At 42.3% G+C, this 22,551-nt stretch overlaps 1 protein-coding gene across 1 annotated transcript; it reads right to left on the reverse strand.

Moving 5' to 3' along the window:
* Positions 1-939: 939 nt before the first annotated feature.
* LOC116067427 (forkhead box K2) lies at positions 940-9,974 on the reverse strand. Its single transcript, XM_031323855.2, has 9 exons — positions 9,349-9,974; positions 7,376-7,570; positions 7,066-7,207; positions 6,665-6,811; positions 4,809-5,002; positions 4,510-4,712; positions 4,003-4,260; positions 3,712-3,894; positions 940-1,513 (listed from the first exon to the last, which is right to left on the reverse strand). The coding sequence occupies exons 1-9, from the start codon at positions 9,642-9,644 to the stop codon at positions 1,287-1,289; spliced, it is 1,845 nt and encodes a 614-aa protein (XP_031179715.1). The 5' UTR covers positions 9,645-9,974; the 3' UTR covers positions 940-1,286.
* Positions 9,975-22,551: the final 12,577 nt, after the last annotated feature.

Genomic DNA, 22,551 nt, shown 5'->3' on the forward strand with positions numbered 1-22,551 from the left:
GTAGCCTGAACAGAATCAAATAATTAAGCCAAGAGTTGCCAACTTCAACACAAAAAGGTAACAAACACTGACGGGGATGACGGGGAAAAAAACAGCAAATAAAATTACAAAAAAAGGGAAGAAAAAAAACAAAACAACTAAGAGGGTTAAGTGCAGCACTGGTCAGAATCATACAGCGTAGATTCAGTCGAAATTTTCTTCAGTTCCATATTCAGATAATCTGCTCAAGTACATTGTCTCTAGATCCGTAACATGCAAGCTCAATTAAGTATATGGTCAAATACGCATGGGAATATACTTTTTATCTCATAAGATATTTGTAAAATATGAAAAAACAAATCTGTAGATGAACAGTGATAACGAAATTCCATTTGCATGAATGAGCAGAAAAAGAGCATCCACTCCATAGATAGTGTTTTCTTTAAAAAAGGAAAAAGGAGACTACATTCATTTCACTGAACAAAGAGTCCACATACAAAAACAACAGAAAGAGGGTTCCCAAAATATCATGTTGGGATGTTTCAATGTTCTTAAGGACCCCACTTATAGCTTTTAGTTATCTTAATTATTACTAGATAGTATCTGTGCCTTGGGAAACGGAGAAACACTCAAAAAAAGATCCAAAGATACACTTGTACAACGGAATACTGCATATCTACTCACGACTGGGTTAGGTAGGTCGACATGGAGGCTAGCTGCCGAAGATGGGAATGTCCACACGTACGTACACACATTTCCCTTTAGCGGAATACACTACTGGTGATTTCGCTTGGTTGCTTTTGTATATCGACACACAGTAAAAGCGCTCGTCTGTAATGCTACCAGGATGAGGCTCCGTTCCATCTTTAGGAGAGTTTCAGGACTCCTCGCTTGTCCAAAAAGTCAGTTTGGATTTTCTTGAAATCAGGATTTCAAATTTTTTTTTGTAAATCTGTCTTCTGTCTTTCTTCCTGTGCTTCTTCTTCCGTGGCGTCTGGGTCTCAAGCTTCGGGGATTCACAGTCATCAGCAACTCTTGTTTCCATTTTTTTTTTTTTTTAATTTGGTCTTTAGTTTTTGCATCGCGTTTGGTGGTCTTAAATATATGGAAGAGGATCGGGAGGGGGGGTTGAGGACGAGTTTTTTTTTTTAAACATTCTGTAAGCCCTGCAGGTGTTTCCCAGTCGCTCTTCTGTTTTTTGGCACCTTGGAGTAGATGATGGAGGGAGGGGGGGGGACAGTGTGTGAGGCTCAATGCGTACGGGAGAGCAGGGGTCCGGAGGCAAACCGGGGGGGAGGGAGGGGAGGCTACTTGTCACCGATGTGTTCACTGACCCCTGCTTCTCCGGCTCTGTCCGTGGTGCCGTTGTTATTGTTGGTGGTGGTAGCTGCAGCAGCAGCTTTCCCCTCCCCCCCCTCCGTCTTCACCCTCTTTGATTGGGGTTGCTCCTGCAGCGCTCCGTTCTGCCTCTTGGTGGGGAGGGAGGCGGAGGCTGAGGCGTGGGCCGCCAGGAGGTGCAGAGGGTTCGCCACAGCTGGTAGAAAGAAGACAGGCTGTTGTTAACAATGAGGAGCGACACATGGGAAAGGGATCTGAGCAAGGGCGGAACTTTGGGTTCGTCAAACGCTTCATTATCTGCATTCTGGTGAATTTTTTGGCAACAATTTGTGCCTTTTCTGCATCAATATATGGTGCAAATGTCTTTAATTTATGAAAAGGAAATTATAATAGATTTTTGGGATGGGTTACCCTGGCCAGTTTTGATTATTGGGGGGGGGTGTTGTAACCCCCCCGTAAATTACACCTATGGATCGGAGTATTACACTGGATTGGAGTGGAACCGAATCTGTAGGATTATTAAAACTATGTCACGCGATGTGATGGTGCACCTCATCCAGTTCAAGATGATGCATCGCTTCTATTGGACTCCCTCCAGATTGTTGAAAGACACACCAAATTGTTGGAAATGTAAGACAGGGGACAGCTAATTACTTCATGTCCTATGGTCCTGTGATAAGGTCCAGGTTACATGATAACCTAGGTTGGATTGCAGGGACCCAGGTTCCATTCAGCCCTAGATGATTTGTTCTGGGAGATGGGTCAATCCTAAATGGCATGGATCAGCACATAAGAAGCTGGGTCCAGACTAGTTTAATGATAGCCAGACAGATTATTTTAAAAGGATGGAAGAATGAAGGGGTGCCGTCAATCCAGGAGTGGGCCGGTGAGAGGGCTAGGGTAGCGGTGTTTGGAAAAATGTCATAAACAGTTTGCCAGATTGGATGTCTATACTAGAAAATGGGGAAAGTACCTGAACTTTCTGGAGGGCTCCTAAGAAGCTTTGTGCTGGGGAGAGACTGTATGATAGGCTTATGGTGTTGGCATTTATACATATGTTCATGGTTTATGGTCTGTTTGGTTACTATTCTGTTGAATGATATGCAATATTGTAGTTACTGTGTCATCTTTTCTTGATTTTTAGTCTGAGTGGGTGGTGACGGAGTTTCTGCAGGTTTCACTAAGGCGAATTTGAGACTTTTAAGACCTTTATAAGACCATTATGAATGTAGTTTAAGCCTTTATCACAACATCAACTAAGCCCTAAACTCATTGTTTTTTCAAGCCAAGTACCGCTAAAGTTCTATTTTCCCAGAGCTTAAGAATAAAATCCGTTTTATGAAAGAGACTCGCGCCAATACCACGAAAGCTGATTAAACAATTGTTAAATCACAAAAAAATACAATGAGTGACATCTACGGTGGCAGAGACAAGTATAAAGTCCCTTCTTATAGCTTATATCTATATGTTTATGGAATGATCTTTGACCTCTGTCTTGTGCTTTTATGACATTATAATGCTCTCACTTTACCCACTTTGCCTTTTCTGTGCTGCGTTTATTACAGTATGTACTGTAAGAACATGATCCTTCAAAGACTTAACCCCCTCACGTGGGTCAATGCTGAAACATCCTTCATTACATACACTTCATACACACATTACATAAAAGGACCCTAAAGCAGTGCGTGGGCCAGTTGCCGCTACATGTAAATTCAGTGCGAGTGCAGGATAGCGACCAACAGGCTGGAGGTGTACGTGCATGGGAAGAAGGAAAAAAAACACTGAATGTAAACCCAACGTCTGTTTGCAACAAAACTCCACAGGCACGTGTTAAGAGCTCTGAGAGACAGGTGGCTGCTGGGAGAGGAGAGCGCCACTGTTGCTCTGACATCTGGAACAGTCTGTGCACACTGCTTTGCTCTAGCCCTGCGTTTGTGTGTGTGTGGTTAGGGTTGCACGACATTGACAAAATGTGATATTGCGATATTGAGCATGAATACTGCGATACCGATAGTCTTAAACATATATATAAAACACCAAAGTTATGTAGTCTCCCTGAGCCAAACTCATGTTCTATTCTGTCTCTTCTTTGCTTTCGCTCCACACACTCGCTTTGCAGTTCGCAATCTATCTTTCTGTCCTTTCGCTTCTCGGTCTCTACCTCTATCTCCCTCTTCACCCACGCTGTCAAAGGGTGCCATGTGACAGGGCGACTGGCCAATGAAATATGCTGGCTCTAAATTGATCACAACACACAGCCACCGGCACATCTCTCCACAGAATAAACGGAATATTGCATACTTTTCGGGACATTTTCAATATTGCAAAAACGATACTGAGTCAATATATCGTGCACCCCTAGTGTGTGTGTGTGTGTGTGTGTGTGTGTGTCACCTGTGCTAGCAGCAGTACTGATGGGGACGAGGTGGGTCCCGTTCTGCGTGATGGCCTTTATGGGGAGCTGGTGCTGGCCGAGCGGGGCTTGTTGCACGATGGTTACCGTGGTCAGCGGGGTGGCCGCAGAGCTCTGGATGATGCGGCTGATTCCGCCTAGCGACGAGGCCGTGATGGATGGGACTGCACATGGGGGAGAAACACACACAGTCTCAACACAATGCTTTCTGACTACAGAGGGTGGGGGGCGGGGAGGCAGGGGGAAGGACTGCTAGAAATAACACGTCTCACGCTTGATCTCTTGGTGCTCGCCACCTCCGTTCTCCTGAGGTTCCGGGCCCACTTTCACAGCGGGCTGTCCGCCAACAGTTGCCATGGTGACGGTCGGGATCTGGTGGACAACGTGCACCGTCTGCATGACGGGGGCGGAGCTAACAGACGTTGTTACGATGGCAGGCGACGCCACGGCGTAGGTCACAGGCTTCATGGTCGTTTGAGGCATCTGGCGCTGCACGGCGATCAATACCGGCTGGTTGTTGAGGGGGGAGCCTATCAGAAAGGGGGGGAGGGGGGGGGGGGTACAGGTTACTGACAAACTCCTTACTCTACTGCCATTCACCACTGTCACAATGGACAGAGGCATATAAATACTGCACACCATCACAAAACATGAGGGGACACAGTGAGCAGCGTTGCCGATTTTTTTTTCTCCATTTTTACCTCAGAGTTAAAACAAAGAAACTACAAAAATGTCCTTTTTGTCCCGAGGACAGAATCTTGGGGAAGGGTATGCTTTACCAGGGGAGTTCTGTGCAAAGCGGGCCTCTTGGATGACAGCGAGTTTGGGCTGGGCAGTAGTGGTTTGGGCGGGGGCTGGCGGTGGGGTTGGCTCTGGCTCCATGGGGACAGGGGAGCCCTCTCTGGACAGGCTGTCTGGGGTCTGGACCCCACTGGAGTGGGCAGACAGCGCCCCTGTGTGGCTGGGAGACGCCGGAGCGCTCCTGGGACAGGAGAAGAAAGAAGGTTGATTATTGACACATGTTGTTGCCCCACAAACTGAAGTAACACACTCGTGTCTGGATGACAGTGTTCTCTACCTGGAGGAGAGGGGCCCCACAGGGGTCCTGAAGCAGGGCACTCCCCGCGGCCGCCGCTTCCTGAACGCTTGTTCTACCAACTTCCCCTCCGAGGCGGGGTCGATCCTCCAGAAGGAGCCTTTGCCCGGCTCCTCCTGAGAGCGGGCCACTTTGATAAAGTAGCGGTTCAGGGACAGGTTGTGGCGGATCGAGTTCTAAAAACGCCAATACATACACAAGACACACACACACAGAGCGTTAACTAAAGCTGTACAATTCTTTGAAATGATGGGAGTGTTACATCATATGTGTTATATAGTGATAAGATAACCTTTATTGTCTCCTTTAGGAGAAATTTGTCTTGGGCAGTCAAGAGAACAAAAATGGCGCCGCATCGCATAGAAACGCACAATAAACATACAATTGTCTCATACAGTCTTAGAATATTCCCCATGTCTTGTGGTTTGGTGGAAGGAACAGCGGGAAAACGCCAACTTATTGGGACTTTAGCTTATTCACCGTATCCCCCAGAGTTAGATGAGTCCATACATACCCTTCTCATCTCTGTGCGTGTTGTAACTCTGTCTGACGGCTCCACCGGTAGCTTAGCCTAGCACGGATCCTGAAGGTAATCGGTTCCAACTAGCCTACTGCTCCCAATAACAAAATAACGCCAACATGTTCCTATTTACATGTTGTGATTTGTATAGTCACAGCGTGTACAAATAACAAGGTCACATGAGACACAGACATCTTCTAACCGTATACATACTGGGAACTATATTCTCAGAAAGGCGAAGCACTGCTACTTCTGCTACTTGGGCGGAGTGATATGCTCGCAGCACCTGAGCCCCGAGCAGAGAGTAGCAGTGCTTCGCCTTTCTGAGAATATAGTTCCCAGTTTATATACGGTTAGAAGATGGCTGTGTCTCATGTGACCTTGTTATTTGTACACGCTGTGACTACAAATCACAACATGTAAATAGGAAAATGTTGGCGTTATTGGGAGCAGTAGGCTTGTTGGAACCGATTACCTTCAGGATCCGTGCTAGGCTAAGCTACCAGTGGAGCCGTTGGACAGAGTTACAACACGCACGGAGATGAGAAGGGTATGTATGGACTTATCTAACTCTTGGGGATACGGTGAATAAGCTAAAGTCCCAATAAGTCGGCGTGTTCCTTTAAAGAAAGTATGGTTAGATAACAGGCTTTGCAGAGACGCTAGCACAATGTGTTCAGTGCTTTGTGTGCTCCACCCGTGAGAGAAGAAAAATTCAACGGTACCTTTACCAGCTTTATAATGGTCCCGTTTTGTTGACATTGTTGTAAATGTGAAGTAGCCAAATAATTGAGGGCTTTCATTTTAAAACATTCAATTGGGATGCCCCGATTGATCGGCCGCTGATTGTTATCGTGCGATATTCAGTGAAAATGTTCGATCGGGGGACGGGCATTAATACGTTCTGTAGAAAACGGAGAACTTTGGATCCTTTATTGTATGATCTGAATTTCTATGTTTTGTTGTTCATTGATGAATCCCCACGTTTGTTTGTTGAACTCTGGACTGGACATACGACAGTAAGTTTCATGATGCAGGTCTACTCAACATGTTGGACCAATTCAGGAGACAGCTCTGGCACTGGTGGTCTCATTTCCTGAAGCTGGGGGGGAACATCTTCAAATCCACCCGCCAGGTATTCAATTTACAGTTATATAAAAAACTGAGCAAAGCAGCAAATCCCCATGTTTGAAAAGTGCCTCAGCTTTTTTTTGCATTTATAATGACACATGACAACTGATCATGCAGCCCTGATTCATGCATTACTATACAACTACTGCAAGTGTAAGCAATGGTAGCACGTAGTGAAGACTCTGACCTGCCAGCCTTTGTCGGCTGTTCTGTAGTAGGGGTAGTTCTTGGTGATGTGGGTGTATATTCCATTCAGCGTTAGCTGTTTATCCGGGGCCATGGTGATAGCTTGGACTATTAGTTGTGCATATGAATACGGAGGTTTGGAGTCATCCTGTGGAAAAGAAGGAAGAAAAAAAGTTTAACGGATGAGCTATTGGGATTAAAATGTGTTTCGTTAATGAAATACAAGGTAAGCTCAGGTCATGTTTTCTCACACAAACTCAGACTTGGCAAAGTTCAACCAGGTTCTGTACTCCAAAGTCTATGTTGTTGTGAGCATTGGGCAATCTTTTAGACTTCAATGAGTAACCAGGGATGTCACATTTTCATTGCCCAGTTCTATGCTTTAGACTGCCCCACTCTCACCTTTGGGCTGTCTTCACCTGAGGCCTCTTTGTCGTTTTCTGATTGGGAGTTGTCTCCTATGAGGTCAGAGGCCAGAACACGGCCTGTCCTGTAGCTGGATAGCCCCGCCCCTCGCGGACTTGACGGACAGGAGTTTGCCGCACTGAGAAATTGATAAAAAAAAAACAAAAAAACATCTGTAATTCTGCATACATGTCTGGAACAATGACCAGACAACCACTTCAATGACAAACTTTGGACAGTGTTATTATTGTGCCCTTAAATAGTGTGTTTTGAACATTGCACACAGCTCAAACCAAGCCACTCTCACCTGATGGTGCCGGTAGGTGAAGGCAGTGGGCTCATGAGGTGGGCAATGTTGTCAGGAATGTTGATGGTCAGTGGGGAAATTTGGGGTTGGACGGGCTTGACCGGTGATTCCGGCACGTTCCTTGGCTCCTTCTTGTCACTGGACAGGGCTGTGAACGTGATCTTTATACTTGTGCTGGGGAACCGCAAACAACACCTGGGAACCAAAGACAAGCACAGACAAAAAACATAAAGTGTGTGTTTAATGTCAACACATTTCCCCCCAGAAAAGTTGTTTAGCCAGGTGGCAAGTGTCTTTTTTTTGTTTGTTTTTTTACAAGGTCCGGCTGGGGCCAGACTGATGGCAGCATTAATGTAGTAATGTAGTATACTGATATAGTATGTAATATAGTATATATAGTTTTTGTGATAACAGAATCATGGACAAAATCGCAAAATTGAGAATTAAAAAAAAAGAAGCTATAAATCAGACTCCACAGGACCCTAGACATTTGAAAATACAGTATGACTACGTCCAACTTACCAACCAAGCTGTCCCACTGTAACTGTCGTTTAAACATGTGTTAAAATACATTAAACAAATTCCCAGTGGCTTAGGCCAGATGGGGGGCAACTTAGGCCAACTTAGAACACTGCTATGATTATATTTGTCTACATTTGAATACCGATTAACTAAGTGGGAAACATAATGCTTATTACAATGCCATTGTACAGATGGACAAACAAGCCTCCTGCCTGGCAACAAGGAGGTCTAACTGAGGCCGAGACAGGAGCACTGAGATTCTGTTTAAATATGGACGTCCACCATGACCATTATGTAACAGATCATGTCTAACATGTCTCATTTATTTTTAATAGGGTATATTTGGACCAGTTGCTGACACCTTCCAATGAATTGCTACTTTGGCGTGGTGACAACATTCGAAATATCCTACCTAAATATTTATGACGATTAAAAGCCAAATGTGAGTTACCACAACAACTATTTGACGTGAGTTTGGGGGGTTTTACAACTGAAAGAAGAGAACAAGCTGAGCAGTGTAAACACACCGACAGGGTACATGAGGCCAAGTTGACATTGAGCCTGATCCAAATATCTACAGCACTAACCTCAGCATCACACGTAAACATTGTGTACATATCATGTATTCATAACCTCTCTCTTATGGTAGGTAAAATGTGCTGCAGCCTGTTAGAAGCATTACCTGCGCAAGCAACAAGTTTTACAAATTTCACGAATTAGCTTGTGTTGCTAGCATGTTAGGTGGGACAGAAGCAGTAGCTCTCTGGGTTTGAGAGCAACTCAAACCAAACTCCGTTACATTCGGCCATTTTAAGGTTTCTTATTTCGCTATGAGTAAACACAGACACCGGGGAACATGTATTACAGACAGTTAGAATAGTTAGGGGCCACTATGCAATTCGGCATGCATGGAACACCTGGGAGATAAAAATAAAATAAAAATACAACTAACTTCTAGACAACAGTGTATTGATATGATGGTACTGATGTACTGATCTCTTGGAGGAATTGTGTGTCTGTAAATTATAGTGTGTTCTAGATCTATCTGTAAAGTGCACTGAGATAACTCCTGTTAGGATTTGACACTATAAATACAACTTGAATTAAATAGAATTAATTATTAGCTGGAGCGTGACCGAGGTCTGCTTAGTGGACTATACTGTATGTATGCCGAATTAACCAGATCCCCAAACGATTGCCACAAGGTCATGGACCAAGTTAAAAAAAAAAAGGTGTGCTGTGATTGGCAATGGTCAACGGCAAACTGACACATATTTTGGCATGGAGATTTCGTGACGTTATCGCCATCCAAACGCGCAGCACGCATCTGACCGGTGTTCCTTGACACAACACGTGCAACATCACTGCGGGACAACACGACAACAACAACACACGAACCCACAAATCAGCACATTCCACCAGAGCAAACAAACTGGACACATCAATCTTACATTCTTGGAAGCTGGAGGGGGGGCGCCCCTCTTCTCTGGAACACCCCATCGACAAACACCCCGTTTTTTCCAAGGCATCGGAGATAGAATTCCCCCGTGCCGGGGCCATCTTCCCCCGCAGTGAATATCTCGAGGTGCCGCCGGGAGATGAAGCTAGAGTGGCCCATGCTGACGTCCACCGAACCCTGCGAGGAGTTCCGGCCGATGGTCACCGACCTTTTCTTCATCAGATACTCGAATTCTCGGCCCTCCAGCCGGGCTACAGCCGACCCCGACATCCCGCTTACCACCGCCATCTTCAGAAGTATCTGCTGGAGATTTGGAGGTGTGTTTTGCGCGGAAACGTATAAGCGGTTGTAGGGAATTGAAGGGGGGATATTTTTGGTTTTGTGAAAAAGGGGGATCCAATTTTACACCGTGGAGAATTTGGCTAGGAACGTGCCAGACCGGGGACACAGCGGCTCCGACCCACCGCCGCGAAGAAGAGGAAAAAGAGAGGAGCGTCGGCCAATCAAAACCGGCCAAACGGACGGAAGTACCGCGACAGACAATCCGTTGAACCAATGGGAAGCCGATCTGGGTATGCAGATGTGTGGTGTTTACCAATGACAACAATAATAAAAATATTCGTAGAAACGAGCTCGGTTGCACTGCAGGCTGACACGCAGATGGATGGAGAGATGGAAAAACCGGCGCAGTGATTTCAAGGAGGCGGGAATAGTTGTGGATGTGGGGAGGGGCCCATAGACAATGCCTTTCTACAGTGCCCAGAATGTTGTGTTTTGCAATCCTTAAACCCACAAGAACAGATTTTTCTGGCCACTTGGGGGCAACAGAAACCATCTCTAAACACAAATCTGATATAATAAGAGAAGAGATATGAGAGCCTTTATTGTCTATAGAGGAATAAAATTGTCTTTCCCTGCTCCCGGTGCGAAAATAAAGAATAAATGAATGAACATAGGTGCAATCAACAAAATACAATAACAGGTACAGAACAAGATACAAGACAAGGTACAAACATATAGTGCAATAAAAAAGGTATACCATGGTCTAGGTGAATACTCAATTCTGATTGGCTGCAGGGTGTCCATTAAAAACTGGCTGTTTACCGTTCTACATGAATGAGCTACATTAAATTAAGATAAAAATGTGAATCTGTTATTTCTAACAGTGCGTAGTGCTACAGTGCCTCATCCTCTGAACGCCACAGGGTGGCGCAAACACACAAGCTGCAGGAAGTAAGTTACACTGCCCGTCTGAACTGACTTTGTTTCACAGCGATCATCTCTCATCCCGTCAGCTGTTCAGCTCGCTGCTTCAGACTGTGGCCGACAGTACACATGGCGGATCATTTGTTCCTGAAAGTCTTGATATTAATTTGTGGACAATGACATGGCTTTCTTGTTGTTAAACATACTGTCAGATTATATTTATTGATTATCAACCGTACACAATGACCATGTTGATCGACTTTGCTGACTTGACTATTCTCTGCAGGGACTTGCGGTCTGAGTTTTTGCAGTTCCCATACTTAGGGAAAACTGCATGTTTTTCATTAGAATGACATGACATGAATAAACTTACTATTACTAAACGTTAATAAACGTAACATGAAAAAACTTTAATGTATGAACTCGTCCGTGAACACGTACATTTTAATCGGCAATGGTGGTTAACAATGAAGACCCCCATGAAGACAACAACTCCCATGATCCCACGCAACTTCACAATGTAATCAAAAGTCCGTGTTTACATTTATTGTTTCGATTGAGAGACCCCTAGCGGCAGAAAATGACATATTATACGTTTTAGTTATCATTTCCTTCTTCGCGTCTTAGTCCCTCCCACTGAGGAAGCATGCGGGAGACGAAGGAAATCGTGTGAGAGAAAAAACGAGGAAATGTGTTTTAGAGGGATGAGTCACATGAATTCAGAATCAGTTTTATTGCCTGTGCTTGTCCATGCACCTATGTGTTTTCCTTTTCATGTCGGCTAATCTTGTCTACGTACATTTTGTTTGTTTGTAACCAAAACTGTAAACCGTCTTTGAGTGTTTAGAAAAGAGCTATAAAAAATAAATGTATAATTATTATTATTATTATTATTATTATTGGCCAAGTATACTTACATACACAAGGAATTTGACTTTGGTAGGTGTTAATTCTCTATACATTCAACAAATAGACATGTAGTAGTAAACATTCAGTAGACAAATAGTAATATAGACCCATACTGTACAATAGAGACAACAATATACATGTAGGCTAGAGGATGGATACCCGAACTGAGCCTGTCGGGACCCGTCGGGACCTGTTGGGACCCGATGGTACCCGACGGGTTCGGACAGATATTTAGAAATGATGTTCAGGTTTCGGGTCACATCAGCGTGATAAGGCATTGAACATTTTAAATTTCAAAAAGCTTATTATGTAGGTGCGCGCCTGTGTTAACATGCGCTTGTTGCCCCGTGTGCGCTGATGCGCTCATCTGTTGACATTTCCGAATGTCTTCCTACAGTTGCTTAATAAAAGCGGGCTTTCCACACAAACAAACGTATAAATGTGTCATTAGTATGACAAAAAAACGAGATTTTAACTGTGTCGGGCTCGGGTCGGGCTCGGACATAAATATCTTAATGCCTGTCAGGGTCGGGCCGGGTTCTCGGGGCAGGAATATGGGCTTTGAGACGGCCTTCACAAAGGATGGACTGAACAACTTCCAGTTCAAGGAGCGAGGAGATATCAAATAAGGGAAGTGAGGTTCAGCCTACGACATGTGGTTGAAGAAAGCGAGTAAGTGAACCTTGGTTTAAGACATTATGTCATATTATTTCCAAGTAGTTAATCCTGTCCTGTAGATTGCATCCAGAAACTGTATACACACACACTACACCTACAAGATTTACTTTGATCAACATTTGTCATCTCATAATAAATAGTTTGACATATAGCTTACTTTATGAATTCCTGTAAACATTCTTTAAATGCACCATTCATGACCCTGTTGTAATATTTACCACTGCATGAATCCAGTTCCATGCAGAGCTCCATGCAGCCAGGGTTTCCCTGCAGCAGTTGGTGTACTAGCTGTAGTACAGCAGCAGCCATGCTGCAAGCAGTGTGTGTGTGTGTGTGTGTGTGTGTGTGTGTGTGTGTGTATGTGTGTGTGTGTGTGTGTGTGTGTGTGTGTTTGTGTGTTTGTGTGTGTTGACATGGCCACAGAGCAGACTGTGGTTTGGTTGGTGTTCTGATGCCAATGGGTGGATGTGCTGCAGCTGCACTGAGAAACCCCACGCGCCATTTCGCACGTGTTCTCTGACAATGACGTAATCATATAGATATGATTATGTCATTTATGCACACTGTATTGGTCCTGGACGTAGCAAGTAATCTCAACTTTAGGGCCTTTACTAGCTTTTTTCAGACTTTTAAACCCTATTTTTTGTTTGTCCAGTTGATAGTTAAAATATATATTCTAAGATAATAACATGCAAGATCATTTATAATGTAATTCTACAGTCCATATATAATAATGTATTAGCTATAATAATTTATCTAACATAATACATAATTGAATATATTCTCTAAGGCCATGCCATGCTACTGTTGAATTAACTCAATACTTGTATGATTTTTTTTAAATCTTATCTTAGTATAGAAAACAAAGATATTCTCACTACTTTCACTTTAAAACAAAACAGGAGAAATCAGATTAAAAAAGAAAAAGTTACAAGTTATACATGTAGTAAGTCACATCAATAAACATTTTTCAAATATTTGACTTCACCTATTAAATTGTTACTTTTAATTTATAATTGTTAAGTGCTCTGGTGCTGAGAAATGTAATATTTTGTCTTAGCATGTGTATGTAGGCAATTTCTGTACATTTGCAGAATCACAATTTATTTTACAATTTCTTCATACGAAGGTATGGTAAAGTATAAGGGTAAACATTGTTCATTGTAAACATTAAAGCACATATCATTCACATCACAGATGGACCTTCAGTTTGATCTTCATGTATTACATTTGCCTCGATGATATCCATGAGCGTTCACAACTTTAACAAAATGTGGCTGTAAGTGTGTCTGCAGCTGTCGTTCATTTCACCTGTGGAGCTTTTACACGTTATAATGTCTCCATACTGGGACAATAGTCCTCTCTGAACTATTATTATTATTATTATTATTATTAGTAGTAGTAGTAACAGCAGTAGTAGTACTAGATGAGTTGAGCTGAGCTGCAGTGAAACATCAGTCCAGTGCTGCCACCTGCTGCTGTTTTAGTCTCATGCAGAGACATCTCTGCTTTTATTCAGCTAGGATCACTCCTGGTGTACTGTTACTAGGAGTGGGGGGAAAAATCGATACAGCATAGTATCACAATATTTTCTGTGGCAATACTGTATCGATACACAGACGCCAAGTATCGATCTTTTATTATATATGTGTTGGTCAGTTGGTCTGCTTGACAATCCCATTTTGCAGCAATACAATTGAAGTGAGATGAATAAACAGAGAAATTTATCTTTTTAGCTAAAACAGATGTTGACAAAGTTTCCTTTTGGGGACATCATTTGAAATTGGGAAAAAGCTGAAGTTGGAAAAAAGGTAATAAATTGCAATATATTGCAGAATATTGCAATATGTTTAAAATCGCAATAATATCGTATCGTGACATAAGTATCGTGATGATATCATATCGCGAGGCCTCTGGTGATTCCCACCCCTAACTGTTACCAGTCATGTATATATATATATATATATATATATATATATATATATATATACACATATATATCTACATGTGTACTGTTACCAGTAGTGTAATGTGTAGAGGTTTTTAGGTATAGGTTAATTGATCCAGCCCCAAACTGTAGTTAGTAATGTGATACTTGACTTGACTGTAGGCAATGGTGGAATGTAACTAAGTACTGTACTTAAGTAAAATGTTGAGGTAATTGTACTTGAGTCTTTTCTTTTCATGCCACTTTCTACTTCTACTCTGCTACATTTCAGAGAGAAATATTTTACTTTTTACTCCACTACATTCATCTGACAGCTTTAGTTACTAGTTACTAGTACATTTTCCTGATGATACTTACAGACTTTTACTTAAGTAACATTTTCAATACAGGTTTTTTATGTGTATCAGAGTATTTTTACAGTGTTATTAGTACTTTTACTTACTTAAGTAAAGGATCTAAATACTTCTTCCACCACTGTCTGAAATTACACATAACAGCTAATTATTGATATTATTTCATATTAGAATATTTAAGGTTGTTTATTTGGCATTCATTTATTACAATGAATACATATTGTGACAAACAATGTACAGTTTGTATTTTCCAAGAACGTGAAGTCTTAATAAATCTTTACCTATTTCCCAAATGTGCCCCCCTTTTTTTTTGGATCTGTGCCCAAGCAAGGGGAGCGTTATGCTGCTGCTTAGAGTTTGTTACCAGAGGAACAGCTTTCTAACAGCTTGGTACACAGCAACCCTCCACTGAAACCATACTAATGAAATGCTTTCAGTCGAGTTATTATCTCATTAAGGCACACCCATTTAGTGGAGGGGGAACTGTGATTTATAGGATCCTTAAACATAGAGTTAATTTACAGGAAATACATTTGAACAGTTGTGTAATGAATTTTAAATGCGGACAAAGAATGGACTTCCATATCAGGTTTAATAGATTAGATTTATGTGGCTGTGATCAGAGTGAAACATGTACCTGATATTTAGTAACAGTGGACGAAATAAGTCAAATAGGGCGTGAACCCTCAGAACTGTGTGATGTGGGTTCACTCTCCACATCTGGACTTGCGACAGCTGCTCTGTGTGGAGACAACCAGGAAGATTTAGACTTAACCAGTGCTGGATAGTTACCAAGTACTCAATGTATGTATTTAAGTACACTTTTAGGTACTTTTAGGTAATTTACTTGAGTATTTCTGTTTTATGTTACTTTACACTTGTACTCCACCACAGTTCAGAGGGCAGTGGTGAAAGAAGTATTACATTACATGTCATTTAGCTGACGCTTTTATCCAAAGCGACTTACAATTGCTAAATATGTCAGAGGTTGCACGCCTCTGGAGCAACTAGGGGTTAAGTGTCTTGCTCAAGGACACATTGGTTGATGTATTGCAGTGGGAATTGAACCCAGATCTCCCACACCAAAGGCATGTGTATTGCCTTCGGTATCAGCCAAATGTACTTGAATTACTAAAAGTAAAAGTACTGGTTGCAGAAAAATGTCTTTTGATGTATTATTATGTAACATTATTAGATTTTAATACTGATGCATGAATATGTAACCAGCATTTTACTGTTGCTGGTGCCAGTGGTTCCCAACCTAAGGGTCAGGCCCCTGCAAAGGGTCACTAGATAAATCGGAGGGGATGTGGGACGATTAATGGGAGAGCAAAAAAGAAAAAAGTTTTGCTTTAGACAATGCTATTGTTTTTTTGGACATGGTTACTGCTTGGTAATTTATGAAATATTGAATCATTTAACCTTGTTGGGCGTCCTTAGATTGGGCCAGTTTTTAAAACCATGTGAGAAGAAGTTCAGAGGGTCAATGAACTGCTAACAACTCAGAGACCAGGGGGCCCAACTAACACTGCGTTTATAAGGTCTATATAACTATGCATAATATTTTATGAATGCATCATGTTTTTAAAGGTACATTGTGTAATGTTTTGAGTTGATTCTTAGCAAATAACCCTTTGTTCTTTCAGAAATATGTGCTCATTCATGTGTAATTACTTTCACCAAATAATCAAAGTATTCTCGTACGTGTAGAATCTGCCATTCAGAATACATACTGTCACTGCCTGATGTGAGTCGAGTGCAGATGTGAGTCGCGCATGCGTCACTTTGCGACAAGTAGCCTACAAGATGCTAACGGCTTTTTGAGCTAACGCACAGTCTATGAGCTAACGTTAGCAATCAAACAATCATAGATAGCTAAAACATTTTTGAAATGACTGCTGCTGCTGGCTACAAGTTAGCAATCAAACACAATAAAGGCTGTCACTTAATGGCGTTTTGAGCTAACGTTAGCAATCAAACAGTCATAGATAGCTAAAACGTTTTTGAAATGACTGCTAGCTAAAAGTTAATCAAACACAACAAAGGCTGTCACTTGAATGGCATTTTGAGCTAACGTTAGCAACCAAACCGTCATAGATAGCTACAACGTTTTTGAAATGATTACCATCTTCTGTTATTGTATGTAAAGAGAAACGTTTATTATTTTATAGATTTCACAAATTTCAGTATGACACGTTATGCCGTAAACAGTTTAAATCTGAGCATGCGCGACTCACATCTGCACTCGACTCACATCGGGCAGTGACACATACGATCGAGTCTATCGAATGACGGCAGCCATGTTGCGCTTCCATCTTTAAAATACATTAGCCAAAGAGGGACATACCTCCGCCTTTCGCGCTTTTACACTCAGTGGCACCGTGACGAATGCCAGGGGAAGATTACTCGCGACTGCCGGCAGATTTGAAAGCCTGTTGAAGATGGAGGATCACACCTATTCTCGAGGACATGTAACAGAGTCGCCAAGGAAGCGAATAAGAGAATTAAAACGACAATGCGACAGGCAAAGCAACAAGACCAAAGTTAATATTGGAGTGGCTTTTCCAAGATGGAAAGAGCTCATGAGGAGCAAGGATTTTAAAAGGGACGCCGAAGTTGCCTGCTTTCTTCTCGACAGGTAATTCAGCCTATTTGTGTAAATTCAAAGTTTTATAGTTGCTTGGCTAACTATAGCATGGTTGTGCATAACGTTGTGATTTCCCTGGAAGACAACTCACATGCAGCTCATCATGCAGTTGTAACACAGACTAGGCTACATTACATTACATGTCATTTAGCTGACGCTTTCATCCAAAGTGACTTACAATTGCTATATATCAGAGGTCGCACACCTCTAGAGCAACTATGGGTTAAGTGCCTTGCTCAGGGACACAACATTGGTTGATATATCGCAGTGGGAATCGAACACGAGTCTCTCACATGTGTCATATCCACTGCGCCATCACCACCCGGTTAGAACAGCTGCGTGTAAACGATGGAGAGACTAAGAACTAATTTCGGTTTCATTGACATTGTTCATACTTCTCAGAGAAATATATTAAATACACAAACCTACGTTACTTCTCTCCTTTGTCTTTGAAGGGCTTCCACTCTCTCCTCGTCATCTTTGGAGAGTGTCTCTTTAGTTTTTCTTTGCCTAGGAGGTCTCACTGATCCACTGCCACTGCTCTGTCTTTTGGTTTTCTTTACCTTTTCCTCTTCCTTTAGCTTTCCCTCGCTAACCGTTGCATCAACTGATCTCTGACTCTGCTCACGGAGAAAAATATGTAGCCTACGCTGTAAACATTGCCTTAAACTATTAATCTCGAACAATATACAGAATAACGATAGCACTGATACTCGTATTGGAACCCATGTTAATCTTGGCTTACGGCCACCGTAGGAGTTAAAACGTGCTCGGAATGGGAGGGGCTAGAAAGTAATATTCAGTTGGTTGTCATATACAATTTCACCGCTAGATGGGAGAAATTCTTACACAATGTAGCTTTAAATGTCAAATCTAGTAACAACAGCTGTTATTTCAATGTAGTGAAGTAGAATATTTCTCTCTGAGGTGCAGTGGAGTACAAGTATAAAGTACCTCAAAATTATGCTTAAGTGCATTACTTGAGTAAAGTTACTACTAGTTTATTTTCAGATTAAAAGTTTTATCCTAAACATTTGATCAGCAAATATTTAACGTGTTGCATTGTTTACAGATTGAACTACCCATCAGCATGTAAAGTAGTTCACATTGACAACACTAAAATGCTACTTACACATAATACAAATCCAATACCATATATTGTTATCACCGTTACAGGAGCCATTATGCATAATGGGCACTTTTACTTTTGCTACTTTATGTACATTTTGCTGTACTTTACTTCAAATGATAACTTAAAATGCAGGACTTTAATGGAGGATTTTTTAAAATTTGGTTTTGCAAGTTTAATTTACGTTTTGCAAGTTTAATTTACATATTACATATCTCACCAACACTCCACCAGCACCAAACGCTCCACCAACACCAAACACTCCACTAACACCTAACACTCCACCAACACAAACACTCCACTAACACCTAACACTCCACCAACCCCAAACACTCCACCAACACCAAACACTCCACCAACACTAACACTCCACCAACACCTAACACTCCACCAACACCAAACACTCCACCAACACTAACACTCCACCAACCCCAAACACTCCACCAACACCAAACACTCCACCAACATCAAACACTCCACTAACACTCCACCAACACCAAACACTCCACCAACACCAAACACTCCACCAACACTAACACTCCACCAACACCAACACTCCATCAATGCCAACACTAACACTCCACCAAACACTCCAACAACACTAACACCAAACACTCCACCAACACCAACATCAAACACTCCACCAACAACAACACTGCACCATACCCAAACACTCCACCAACACCAAACACTCCAACACTTCACCAACACCAACACCAAACACTCCACCAACACCAAACAATCCAGCAACTCCAAACACTCCACCAACACCAACACCAAACGTGCCAATGTGACGTCATGGAAGCACCGTAACTATTTATACTTGTGCGTGGTGGTCGAGACACTAGTTGCAGTCTTCTCCTGAACAGAGGTGTCGCTAATGAGAAAGGCTACTGAATTTGCTATTTCTACAGACTAGAAGAAGAAGAAGAAAAAGGTAAACAATGGCAGAACTGGCAGCAGCATTGACGTCAATGCTTCGATTTGTTTCGATGACCTACTTCAAGCCTTTCATTCACCATAAAAGAACTCATCTTAACCCAGTAAGTTTACAAGAGAGACTTGCAGTCACTCTGAGAGTCCTGGCATCCGGTTGTCCTCAAACTCGTCCATGCTTCCTGTTTCCGCTTTGTCGCACGCCACTGAAAAAAATAGTGGTGCGATTATTTTTTGACGTCAAATTGGCGCACGGCAAGTCGGCTGCGGTGACTGTAAAAAGGCCTTAACACTCCACCAACACCAAACACTCCACCAACACTAACACTCCTCCAACACCAAACACTCCACCAACACCAAACACTCCACCAACACCAACCCCCCCCACCAACACTAACACTCCACCAACACTCCACCAACACCAAACACCTTACCAACACTAACACTACACCAACGCACCATTTTGCACGTGTTCTCTGACAATGACGTAATCATATAGATATGATTATGTCATTTATGCACACTGTATTGGTCCTGAACATAGCTCAGTTAGAACTGAGCTACGTTTAGTTTAGTAAGTAATCTCAACTTTAGGGCCCTTTTTCCTTACCTTTTTTCAGACTTTTCAACCCTATTTTTCGCTGGCCATGCATTGTACAGCAGGCTGGCAACAGGTGTTGGAAAGACAGGATAGGTGTGAGGTGGAACCTCATGGCTGACACATTTTGAAATACTCTCGTTGGGCAATGCTAAATGGCTGAAAACACCATGTGAAGAGCACAGTCATGGATTTTGCAAAGACGTCTAAGAGGCGCTGTGCCTACATTTTGAAATCCATTAATTTGTTGATTAAAACATGTCACAACATTGTGTTATAAGTAAAGTAATTAAAAGTGCACCTTTTTCTAGAAAATGGTTAGTTTCTATTGTTTTCCTCTTTGTCCCTTTGTTTTCCTTGTTTTAGGCCCTATTCTTGTGGCCTGAGGCCTGTACTACGAATCAAGATCAACATGCCCTGGATTGATTTCAGTTACCCACCTTCACCTAACCTAACAACCGCGGTCCCGCATAAGCTGTGTCACGACGGTGGTTAACAACTAGTTCAATCAACCCAGGGTTTCCCAATCCAGCGGCGCGTTCACATAAAAGAGGCGTTGTTTGCACAGCATGACCAATCACAAACATCTACCAGAGCCGCATATTTTAAATAAGAAGAGCAAACTATAATTCTACATAAATATGAAGAACACACACGGTTTTATAGGCAAAATGCAATACAGTCGCTGCTTCCTAAAACAGGAAAGAACGCTGGCAAAGAAAATAGCCAACGCTGTAAATGCGTAAATCACAACGCTTATCAATATCACTTCCCCATCAGTCAGGCACAAGATCTGACCATAATTACACTTGTGCTTTCCATAAACTGCTCTTGCTTTAGCCTATTATTTCAGTTGCAACCCTGGCAGTGGTAAGCGATCGTGAGAATAAATAAAATATATAAAAACATAATTCAAACCGATGTGCGCGTTGGCAACACACGGCTCAACAAGCCGACAAATAGCCTATACGTAATTACCTTCGCTGAAAATCTATATCTTTCATAAAAATACCAATCAGGGAATGTTAACGGGGTTGTCGGTCTCTAAATGTTTTAACAAATGTTTTAACTTTTATGAGCGCACCTCTCTGTCTCCGCGCACCGAGCTCCGGATCTTCTAAGAACGGTGACGCCATTATCAATCGAGTACTGATTGGTCAGAAGGCGGTGCTTTTACACCGGTTGATCTCTAATCTTCAACATAACCTGCTCCCGACCAGGTTAGATGTTCAGCATAAGTTACCACGGCGATTGAACCCGGTAACAAGTGATCCACCGTCGTGATACACAAAACCTTGGGTTGAACCTGAAGTTACCTTGTTAACGCCAAATCTTGCATTGTAGTACAGGCCTCTGGCGTGTTAAGACTGAGGATTATTCCAGTGTTAAGATTAAATATCAGCCACTCTGTAAATAGGGTGTCTACTTTTGTAACAGAGAAACAACTTTTGCCACTTACTTGATGTAAAGATTATACGAGAGCACATATCACAACTACATCTGTACAAAGAGTTTCAAGTTTCATAGACAGGAAAAATGTTTCCTCCTTCCTCACACCCATTCTTGTGAAATGAGAGCACTCCCTGTCCCAGTGGCTAATGGATCCAGTTTGACTGGTTTCGGTTGAACGACCAATACTCAGATTTCAGGGAACAGGGAAATCACCATAGAGACAAGTCGAGAACAACGGCCTTAGAAGGAAATCAATAAGAAAGAGAGGGAGTAAATACATCATGAACAGTGTCATCAAGATGTAAATGGAGTGGAAATGGCCAAATAGAGGAAAGAGATTTTGAGATGTCAGTAAAAAAACATTGAAAATCTACATGATCTGATCAAATAATCAAAATGTATCTTATTAAACACAGAATTTACAGCATGGAATCATCATGCATAACACATACAAAGAGATGCACTAGAATACAAAGTGAAGCAAAATGACTACAGAGAGACAAATCAACTACAGAGTGATGCAACACTTCTAAAAACAGATACACTAAAATACAAAGAAACGCAAAATGACCACAAAGAGACACGATATAACTACAAAGAGACACAAAATGACTACATTACATGTCATTTAGCTAACGCTTTTATCCAAAGTGACTTACAATTGTTATATATGTCAGAGGTTGCACGCCTCCAGAGCAACTAGGGGTTAAGTGTCTTGCAACTAGGGGTTAACCCGCAATTTCCACCAACTGCGGAACGGCTGCGGATCGGCTCTGCTGCGTGTCGGCTCCATGCTCCGCCGTCCTTCAATACCCACCAGGTGCGGATTTGTTGTGTAATGGCTGCGGCCATGACTGACAGCTGAAGTCACGAGGACCCACGAGATCTCGCGACTTCACATATGATCGCGCGATATAACAGGATGTAGTTTCTATAAACAGAACCACAAACTTGACTTCAGGCCTGTCTCCGCCCATTATGACGATTTCAAGGTGTAGTGAAGGGAAATATGATCCGCCGTGAGCAAGGTGTATTTTATTTTGAAAATGAACCCAATGTTTTATTTTGTTTCTGTGCTCGACTTCCTGTCCCATACAATCTGCCCTGTGCTGAATTGCTGCAGAGCTCTCCGGCGTCCATCAAAAATAGAAGCTCTGCATTTCGCCGGAGCTGGGACCGCAGCCGTTCCGCAATCAGTGAAAATACACACATTGACTTTAATGGAAACCTATTGACTCGGCCGCCGTTCCAGAGCGGATCTGCAACCGTTCCGCAGTTGGTGGAAACTGGGGGTAAGTGTCTTGCTCAGGGACACATTGTTTGATGTATCACAGTGGGA

Source organism: Sander lucioperca, chromosome 5 (assembly GCF_008315115.2).
Source record: "Sander lucioperca isolate FBNREF2018 chromosome 5, SLUC_FBN_1.2, whole genome shotgun sequence".
Classification (NCBI taxonomy): domain Eukaryota; kingdom Metazoa; phylum Chordata; class Actinopteri; order Perciformes; family Percidae; genus Sander; species Sander lucioperca.